This window comes from Athene noctua, chromosome 29, assembly GCF_965140245.1.
Source record: "Athene noctua chromosome 29, bAthNoc1.hap1.1, whole genome shotgun sequence".
Taxonomy (NCBI): Eukaryota; Metazoa; Chordata; class Aves; order Strigiformes; family Strigidae; genus Athene; species Athene noctua.
This window is the reverse complement of record NC_134065.1, coordinates 197,449-207,638: the sequence shown is the minus strand read 5'-3', so window position 1 is coordinate 207,638 and position 10,190 is coordinate 197,449. Positions and strand designations below refer to the sequence as shown.

Here is a 10,190-nt window from a genome sequence, read left to right as displayed (position 1 = left end):
GAAGTACCCCTGAAAAGACCTCGACAGCCGCATTAACACACAGGCGTGCATTTGAGGTGTAGGCACTGCCCGGTAATCTCTTCTTTGCAGCAGATAGAGAGGCGCAAATCCAGCCTTACTTCTACTGAAACTTTCCTTACAGATAACTCGTTTTCTGTGTTCATAAACTGCAGTAGGGACCTGGTTAGCAGGTGCCCGAAGCTGCAGTTTTCTTTCCCCACTGCTGTCTTGCCTTCCAGAAATCAATCAATATCAAAAGCTCCCTATGAAGACTGCCTAAAAAAGCCAGCTACAAGTGCCTTGGCTTGTTGCTATTTTTGTCAGACATCAGGCAGTCAGTCTGGCTTCATTCGAGTACATTAGGACAAGTCCAGTTCATATTTACAAGGATTCACAGCAGGGCCCATCCGTCCCTCCAGCCCCCCCCACCACTCCTGGGCAGCCTCCCTGGGAGCAATAAGCACAGAATAAGAAATCTCACTTCAAAATAAGATCCACAGCCTGCGGTTTCAACGAGATGCACAGAGCACTGACAAAATGTGGTGACACTATGATCACAGAGTATTGCAAACCAGAGAAACCACATATCGTAGTCCAGCTGATGAATAAAGAGCGAGCACAGCAATCAGATACTTTATGCTGGTTGCTGTGGTGCTGAGCACGGCTGAGTCAGTGTGGCGTGGGTTTGTACGCAGGCAGTGACAATCCATTGCTGTCTGTGACTTTGGCTGAGGCATCATTCAGACGACTCTCTCCTCTCTCCCTGCTCTGCTCGGGCAGCGAGAGGCCTGCGTGCTGCACGCACGAGGTACTGCAGCAGTACAAGTATCTCTGGGTGGATCAGGCTCGCGTGGCTCTGGGCGAAGTCGCCCCTCGGATCCAAGGGCAGCTCCTGTCTGAGCACAGACGCTGGTCTGGAGCTGGGAGCTGCAGTGTTTGATCTGCTGCCTTTTCCTCGGGGAGATGCCAAAGAGTTGTTCTGCCGTGGCAGCTGACCGCTGCCCTCTTGCCTCTGCAAAGGGTTAAATCCCCAGAGTGCCGGTGTCGGTGTGGGACTGGCACCCACTCTTGGCTGCGCGGAAGTGTCCCTGCCCTTCTGGAGATGCGCTGCTGCCAGCTGACGAGACAGGAGGGCGCACGGCTGTGGCTCAGCCTTTCGCTGTCACTGATGGTACAGAACTGCAGTTCAGGGGCCACGTCCCAGGTTTCTGGCGTGATTTTGAAGCGTTAACTGCTGTCGTTCTCATTCCTGGCCCCTCTGTTCCTGTTCCGCAGGGCTGATCTGCCTGGCCGCAGTCTGCGCTTCTGGTTCCACGCTCCTGCCAGCAGACAGGGCACGGAGAAAGGGCCCTCAGCGCCGCTTGGGTGTGACCTCTCAGCTCTCTCCCAGGGGGGTGTCGTTTCCAGAGGGGTGGCAGGATACGGCTGTGTAAATATTTCCTGCGGGAGCCTGACCTGGTGGCTGTCCCTGTCATTAGCTGGGAGAGAGAATGACTTTGTCCTGGTGGTGAATCTCCTGGGGAGTGTGCGCGCTGACGTGCAACAGGTTTATGCAAACACTTGAATTGTAAAATGATCCGCAGGTGCAGTTCTTTACTAGAATGTAAATAAATGCTGAAGATTTGATGTGAGAGACCAGGGTGATCTGCATTTATGGAAGTAATTTATCGTGGTCAGACTCTTGCTCCCAGGTGGGCAGATTCAGCTGATTAAACCCAGCGCCTCTTGGTTCGAGTCACACCCTCACTTCAGCGGCTATGAGTTTGTGCCATGAGAATTTTTCTTTTTCAGGTGAGTTGTGTTGTCCCTTTAGCCATTTTTTTTTCTCTTGGAGAATACTGAACTGTGTAAAATTAGTCTGACACTTTTGTTTTACACTGATGGGATCTGTTGTCTTGGAGTAATTCCTACCAGCACAGGCAAGTGCTTTGGGTTTCAGGATCTGAATCTCCACATGGAAGCTATGATAGCAAGTTTGATGAAAACCTGTGCATTTCAGGGTTATGTCACAGGCATTTCTTCATACACGAGTTACGTGCATTTGAAATGTGCCTGACAGTTTTCCGCGGGGATTTGGCGGGTGTCAGTGTAACTCCTCTGCATGTGGGAGATGGAATAGCAGGTTCTGCCTTGTGCAGTACAGTGGGTTTGAAAGGATTTAGGGTCCAGCTGTGACCTCTTTTGCAGGCACGTGTCGCCTGTTGTGGGAATCACTAGCAGATGAGCCAGGTGTGCAGTCACAGGTAGTCATAATTCTTTGTTGTCCTGCCTTTATGGGATGGCAGAGTGAGGCTGTGGAGGTGAGTGTGTCTGACAAATGTTTGCTCCCATCTCTGCAGGTGATCTTAATCTCATTTTGCATCCATCTCCTGTTGCTTGACTTGATGGAAATCAAGGCTGAGTTTTGTTCTGCAGCTTTTTTCCCATGCGCTTCCGCTTCCTTGCACTTTACAAAGTCTTGTCAAAGGGCTTGAGACAGGTGCTGGGTTCTTGCCCTCATTTGGATCAGGCGGAAGGATTCCGGAGTTCAAGGAATGCCGGACAGGATTGGTCGTTCCGCACGCGGCTGGCAGTGAGCCTGCCCACACGCAGCCTCCACTCAAACCTCCCCATTTGCTGTGGCTGCCCAGGGCTCAGTGTGGTTTGTCCGTGGCTCTCCAGTGCAGAAGCATCCACCCTCGCCTCGGTCGGTGTGCTGTGCCGGGGGGTGAGGGGCAGCACTGGTTAGGGACCGTGGGAGCTGCTGTTTCTTTCCTGTTATGAGATGAGCCACAACTCTGCTTTCTTTGCTGACACTTGGGCTGCCAAAGCAGGCAAAGTATCGACCTTTTGTTGTTCGTGTCGGAGCTGATGTTCTGAATTCCCTCTTCTGCTGTTGGTTGCAAAGGCCTGGCACGAGGTGGGGGTGGCATTTTGCTGGGTGCTGTGGAGATGCAGACGAGATGGAGCCTCTCTAAAAGCTTTCTCAGCACAAGAGCGTGGCGTAAGAGGGTGGAAGGAGCATTATCTCAGCTCTGCAGAAGGAATTGGACGCTGTAACATGGCATTAAACTGGTTTTGTGTTTCACAGAGTACTTACACCTGCGCCAAACCACGCTGGGTTTTTTTCTTGTAACACCACGGTTAAGCTTTGGCAAGAGGAAAGGATGTTCCTTGTGCCACCGGCCTGGCTGGAGCCTCAGTGCCAGCGGCTCACGGCAGGACATCTGGGTCTGCATCTGTGCCCGCAGGTGCTCCCCATGTGGGGGCTCATCCTGACCCGGGTCACTGAGGCTGGGTCCCTGTGAGGGTCAGCACTACCGGAACAACAATGGGCTGGTGGATTTTAGGAGGGGGGGTGTTACACATCATCTGCTGTAAACCAGCGTGCGGAAGAGACCCAGGTGCGAAGCACGAGGCTTTGCTGGAAGAGCAGCTTGTGTGGTTGTGTGTATGGAACTGTGCTTTGTGCCCCTTGGGAAGGGGAAGCACTGAGTCATTTGTGACTTGTCTCTGGCCTGTAATTTTGGGAAGTGGGGCTTTGGATCTTGAGGGCCGTTCTGCAGGGCTCTTGGATATCTGTCGGTCTGTTTCCCTGCGGGACTGGTTTACATTATCTTATGGTCAACGCAGATTGATTATGGTAGAAACCAGGCAATTTCCTTCTGATTTAATAATGTATTCTTATGATAATCTCGTGGCCTGTATAGGTCTAATAGTTCTGAAAAGCTGGTTGATGTCTATCACTGAATGGGCTACGGACCAAAACTGTTAATTTGGGTGCCTGGAAGACGTGTGTGTAGCTCCCACCCTGTCAGAAGGCAGGTGGGGAAGGGGCAGACAGGCCCTTTCCCACGCAGCTCTGCAGTTAGCACTGACTTCTGCTGGCTATGAGCTCGCACCTCCTCTTTGGCAAAACGGTCTTCCTGGGAAGACCAACCCAGGGGGGGAGTTGTTCCCTTGGTTTCTGTGGCCAGCACCTGGAGCACAACAGGGTGAAGATCTCGAGTTACAGAAACTAAATCTAAGCTGGTTTGCTCTTGCCCGCTCCAACCGGAGCGTAACTCCCTGCACCAGCGTTTCCTGAGTGAGGAACTGACATTTCCAAAGGTGCGTATCTAGGGAGACGCCTCTGGGCATCTGAGACAAGCTGGCAGCTCGCAGGAGAGCGCCGGAGCCGTGTTTGGGTACGGGTGTGCAGCTGTTTTCCCTGAAATGCCCCTCGCCCTGTTTCTGGCGGGGCTTGGGGGGCTCCCCCGGCTGGGCGGGTGGCAGCTGCCGTAGCCACGGGGATGGGAAGGAGAGCGGGGATCTCCCCTGCCCGCCCTGCCTTCGCCTGCTCGGTAACCGATTATGACCTCACCTGTTCCGTGCCCCGGCAACAGTTCCCGGGCGCGGGGAGCTGGGCTCCACCCGTGGCCACAGCCCGGGCTGTCTCCAGTGCGCGAGGAGCTGCGATGGATGCCACACGCGCGGCGGGGCTGAAGGGCCGAGGCAGGAGCACCAGCTCCGTGCCGGGCCGGAAGGCAAAGCTCAGCCAGCACGCCCGGGATCTGCGCACCGTCATCGCCTTGCAAGGTGCTGCCCCTTGGGCTGCGCGGGGACGGGACGGGGCGGGCGGGGGGCTCTCGGTCCCCCCATCGTCCTGCGTGGTCCCAACAGCACCTTCGTGTCCTGCAGAGCAAGAGAGGGAGGCTTTCACGTGGTCCTGCGGGGAAGAGCTCCAGCAGAAGAGCGAGCGGCTGCCCCGCCTGTGTGAGGCGGTGCAGGACGTCCGTGCCCCGAGCGGCGCCCAGAAGGTACCGGCAGGTCCCGTCTACTGTGCCCCTGCCTGTGCTGGCCCTGCAGAGACAGCGCCCCCCTTGCCCCTCATGCGGCTTCCTCTGGATGTGACCGTCCCCAGGCTGGGGGGATGTTCTCTTTGCCCCTCTCCTGCCCCCGGTGCCCAAGCTCACCACCTCCCAGGTCTGCGAAGCGCAGGAGCCCTCGGGTGTGGCTATGCCGGGGAGAGGCAGGAGGCCATGGCAGGCTCCGGCGGGCAGGGGCTGCTCGCTGGGGGCCAGGGCTCCGGGGCGCTGGGAAGAACAGCGTGCGTGGCGGAGGGGCCGGGGGCCGGCACAGGGACAGCCCCACGGGGCTGGTGCGGCGAGACACGGGGTGTTCCCGTGTGGTGCCGTGGGTCCCCTTCCACCGCTCAAGGGACCCCCTGGAGCTCCCCGAGCAGATCCTTGGCCCCAGCAGAGCTCCTGGCCGTCCCAGCCTGCGTGTCCCCAGGGCTGCCCGGGTTCCTGCAGGCTCCAGCTGCATCCCTGGAGAGAGAAGCTCTCTCTGCCCTCCCCTACCTGTCCCCGGGTTGTGACCTGGCTGTAAGGCCGTGGGGACAAGGGGTGCTGGCCCCACGCAGCTGCCTTTCCCTGGGGTCTCTTGCAGGGACAGGGCAGTGCCGCCGCTCTCTGCCAGCAGCCACATCTGGGGCACCAATCGATGGATTTTATTGGCGCCCAGCCCCGGGTCTGCGCTGTGCAGAGTCCCTAAGCCTGACCCAGCGCTGCCCTCAGTAGTTGCCCAGCTCTGCCTTAGCCCGACCAGCCCCCCAGAGCAAAGCTCTCCAAGAGCCCGTCCTGCCAAGGGAGCGACGATGTCCTGCAGCAACGTCCTGGCATCTGTAGCTCTACCTCAGGGGCAGTTTTCCAGACAGGACCCTTCTCCTGTGAGAAGGTGCCCAGAGAGCCCTGCCTCTGGCCTGGCCAACGCTCCCATGTCCATGCAGGTGACCCAGGAGAAGCTCCGGGCTGAAATCCATGCGCGGGTGAACACCTGTAACTTGCTGCTGGACCAGGTGAGGCAGCGGAGACGAGCCCGGGACGAGCTGCAGAGGCGGCTGCAGCGCCTGCAGGCTGTGGAGAAGGAGGACAAGCAGCAGCAGGCGCAGCTGCAGGTACCCAGGGCCCCTTCCTGGGGTGGCAGCACCCGTGAGGGGCCTTCATCCCAGCCCTGCACCCCCCCGGTGGGTTCCAGGCTCGGCACGTGGCGTCACCCCGTGTCCCCCCTCCTGTCTCTGCCCCAGGCCATTCGCCAGCTGGAGAACAGCATCGAGAAGATGCTCTTGAAAGTTCAGGCTGCACAGAAGGTGACAGCCCTGTACGTGGAGGTGCGGGATGCCCTGCGGAAGGTGAGCCCCTCCTCACTGTGTGCCATCGTCCCACCCGCTCCCCCTGCCAAGGCAACGAGGTGTCCAAGGGGTTGCTCTGGTGTTACGCCCCCCCGCATCAGCCAGGTCCTCCTGCTCCCTCCACCCCCTGTCACAGTGTGGGGGACCCCTGGGGCTCAGTGGGGTGACGTGCTGTGCCTCTCTCTGTCCCAGGAGCTGGACCACCTGCCTATGCACCTGGACCTCCTGTGTGGGACGGCTGAACGCTACCATAGGGAGCTGGAAGATGCAGAGCTCGTGGCTGCAGATGCCCGCAGAGCGGCTGCTGTAACCAAGGTGAGATGGCCCGGGGCACCGTGGGGCCCTTTCCCACACTCCAGAGCCCACCGACAGCACCACGCGCCCCGGCTGGCCGGGGAGTCTTCCTGCAACAGAGACTGAGCTGGGCTTGCCCACGGCACCCGGCTGCCTCCAGAGCTCCTCCTGGGTCTCGCTCTTGGGCCAGAGTGCCCTGGGGCTGGGGACAGCCTGCCCGAAGCGCCAGCCACGGTGAAGGCAGCGTGCTCAGCACGGGGAGGGCAGGTGTCCTTTTTGACACTGGTCATCCCAGAAGCTCAGCTGGCTCCCAAAGGTCCATTCCGGCTTCCGCAGCTAATTTTCCCTTCTCTGATACGCTGCAGGGCGACGTGGAGAAGTTAAAAACCCAGATGCGGGCGGACAGAGAGTTCTGGTGCCGCTCCGAGGCCGCGCAGAAGCTGCAGCTCAAGGAATTCTTAAAAAGGCATCTGAGAGAGGTGAGCTGGGGGGGCCAGCACAGGCAGGGCTGCGGGCAGGTGACAGGCACCAGTGCGGAGCCCCCCGTGGGTGGGGGGCCTGCAGGGCCAGCTCCCCCAGGGTGCCAGCAGCTCGGGGGCTGACGCTGAACATCCTTGCAGCAAGCCAGGCACAAGCTCGCCGTGGACTTGTCGAAACTGCAGCTGCAGGACCCTCTTGCGGGTGAGTGCCTGGCGGGGTGCAGGGGGGTGTGACGTGGGCACAGCTGCAGGCAGCATTCCCTGACGCTTCCCTCCCACGCCAGGAACCCAACTGGAGGACACCAAGTCCCAGGAGGAGTACAAGGCCTGGGTCACCAAAAAGGTGGAGGAGGCCAAGGCTGCGGTGCCGTGCTCCCACGTCTGGGTAAGTAAAACCCATCTCCGTTAAAACGCAGGGCTGAGCCGAGACCTCTCTGCTGGCCTTGTGTCCCGGCGGGGTGCTCTGCTCTGCTCTGCCCCTGCAGCCCCCCAGACCCCTCCTGTGCAGGCAGGGATGGAGCTGCTTTTCTCCATGCCATGAACCTGCAGCAGTCCCTGGGGCAGAGACCTCCCCGAGGCCACGGCCCGGCTCCTGTACCCTCCAGGAGGGCCACGGGCTGAGTCCTCGTGCTCTCCCCTGGCCAGGACATGGCTGGCAGGTTCCTGGAGCAGCAGAAGGCCTCGGCGGACCTGGAGCGGTATCTCCAGCAGTGCAAGGAGAAGCAGCAGGCGCTGAAGGAGACGCTGCACCAGCTGGAGCTGAAGCACGATGAGCTGAAGCGTCGCCAGCCCCCCAACACCCTCAGGTACTGCTGGCCTCGGGACAGCCGTGCCAACTGGGCCACCACCCTTGGAGGAGGGATGTGGGCATCCTGGGTGTCCCAACAGGGCCCCTCTTCCCCCGTCCTGCTGCAGCCCCCACCCCTCCTGCTCTGGGAGGTTTCCTGAGCAGAGTGCTCCCCCAGCGCTGGGCCTGGCAGAGCCCCCAAAGCTCCCGCTGCGGGTGGCACCAGGAGGACCCTTGCTCCTTGCCTGGCGTGGGGAGTGGGACCAGCAGCGTGGGGTTGGGTTGCAGGCAACATCTCTGCTCTGCAGGCGGTGCGGGGGGTGAGACGAGCACTTTTGGCAACAGATGTGGGGTGTCTCTGCACCCTGATGCAGTTGTATGGATGTGAATGTGTCTGGCTGCAGGAAGCTGGAGGAGGAGCTGAGGAGGGAGCTGCAGCGGGAGGAGGCTCGGCGGGAGCAGATGCGAACCCAGATGCTGAAGGAGGAGGATCTGCTGCTCCAGTTTGACCACGCTGTCAACAACCTGGCCGTCCTGCTGCGTGGCATCACGGTGCCCGGCCAGGTACCCGTGCGGTGCGGGGGTGAGCACGGCTCCGGCCGGTGCTGGGGGTGCAGCGGCACAGCACAGTGATGTGTGGAGCGGCCACTGTCACCCCAAGAGACTCTTCTTCCCCACCAACGTAGTTGTTCTCTCTCCGATTGCAGGACGCTTTTGTCCAGGCCTGGAGTACGCAGGAGAAGCTCCAGCACTGTAGGCAGAAGCTGCAGTACCTGGTGCAGCGCACGGCCAGCCTGCCCCCCGAGAGCCACAGCCTCAACGAGGACAATGCGGTGCGTGCTGGGGCTCCATCCCTGCGGTGGTCTTTGGGGACCCGCACAGGGCTCTCCCAGGTGGCCCGTCCCAAGCTGTCCTCCTAGATGGGAGCACGGACGTGGCCCCGGGGAAGAGCCGTGGCGCAGCTCAGCCCCAAGGGGCACTGGGCGCTGCGGGGTGTCCCCCCATGGGGACATGGAGGTGAAGCACCCCTGGGTTTGAACACCCCCTCCCCTTCAGCAGTTAACCCAGGGTGTCTTTCACAGACTTTTGTCAAGGTCCGAAATCTCCTGGAGCAGACGATGGCACAGGCTCCCCGGAGCCTGAAGATTTCCTTGGAGGACACCAAGGGTAGGAGAGCACAGCGGGGACACGTCCCCCAGCGCCTGTCCCAGCCCCTGCCCACAGGCAGTTCTGAGCGTCCTCGCCTGTCTCCCACTGTCCCAGCAGACCCCGACCCAGGAGCTGCCTCCAGACCTTGGGTCTGACCTTGGCTGTCTCCAAGGCTTTGAGCACGGGGCGTGGTTTTAGGTGGGGATGTGGGAGAACGACGGCAACTGTTGGGGTGGTAAGCGCTAAGCCCCAGCAGAAACAAGGGGAGATGCTGTGGGGCAGGGAGGGGGCCCTCGTCTTCAAAATCCCCTGCCCTGAGGGTGAAGAACCAGTGCTTGGCTCTGCCTGTGGCCTCCTCTGATTGGAGGCTCTTGGAGCAGACAAGGAGCTTCTGCAGCTCACGGCCCTTTTTCCCAAAGCGGAGGTGAAGCCACCGCCCCGCAGCTCCAGACCTTGGTGGGAAGCCCCAGCAGTGTTGGGGGGGGACCCCAGCGGTGGCATCCCCAGGCCCTGCAGGTCACCCTGGGACGCTGGGCTGGGAGAGCCCGTCACAGTGCCTGTGCCCGAGGGCCTGGCACGGGGCTCTCTGGGATGCCACCAGCCCTCCAAAACGGGCCACAGCTCCCCAGGGACACAGGCACAGCGGAGGTGGCCCCGCAGACCCTCCCCAACCTGCTCCTCTCTGCTCTCTCCTCCAGACCCTCCTGCTTCTGACGATGATGACGATGACCATGTCCTCTGCCGGGAACACATCAAGAAGCAGGGGCGGCTCCTGATCGAAGTCAAAAAGAAACAGCAGCCCTTTGAACTAAAGCTCTGGATGCCCCCGACCACCCCTTCTGCTCCCGATGCCCCCAACCACCCGCTGCACCCTTTGTCTCAATACAGCAGTTATTCTTAGGCTGAATACAGCAGGTCTGTGTCCTTCTTCCCAAGCCCACAGCAGAGCTGGACCAGGAGCTCCTCAGTCACTCCTGTCAGGCAGAAGCAGCGGCGTCAAGCCCCGAGGGGAGCTGAGCTGGGTTTGGAGGCAGCCCTCTCCCCCTGCCCCTCGCCCAGCTGCTCTCCCCGCAGAGGTGGGGCTGGGCTGGGCTGGGCTCAGCTTTCCCAGGCAGAGCAGAGCTGGGGGCAGGCTGGCTTTCTGCCCCCTGGCCCTTCCTGGGACCTCTGCCCCCCCCGACAGCTCTGGGAGCCCGGTGGGCTGGTGTCTGCCTGAGGCAGCTCTGGGTGTCACCGAAATCCGGGATAAAAGCACTTACCTACACCAATTTGACGCAGATAAGCAGACACTCCTTTATTGACGGCCGGACGTGTAGGGGAGTGCTCTCAC

The 10,190-nt window shown here is 60.3% G+C and overlaps 1 protein-coding gene across 1 annotated transcript; it reads left to right on the top strand.

The window, feature by feature from the left end:
- Positions 1-5,617: 5,617 nt before the first annotated feature.
- Positions 5,618-9,116, top strand: LOC141971417 (coiled-coil domain-containing protein 183-like). Its single transcript, XM_074928763.1, has 10 exons — positions 5,618-5,917; positions 6,047-6,151; positions 6,344-6,466; positions 6,811-6,924; positions 7,066-7,126; positions 7,209-7,309; positions 7,570-7,730; positions 8,086-8,275; positions 8,419-8,544; positions 8,794-9,116. Exons 1-10 carry the CDS (start codon positions 5,618-5,620, stop codon positions 9,013-9,015), a joined length of 1,503 nt encoding a protein of 500 aa, XP_074784864.1. The 3' UTR covers positions 9,016-9,116.
- Positions 9,117-10,190: the final 1,074 nt, after the last annotated feature.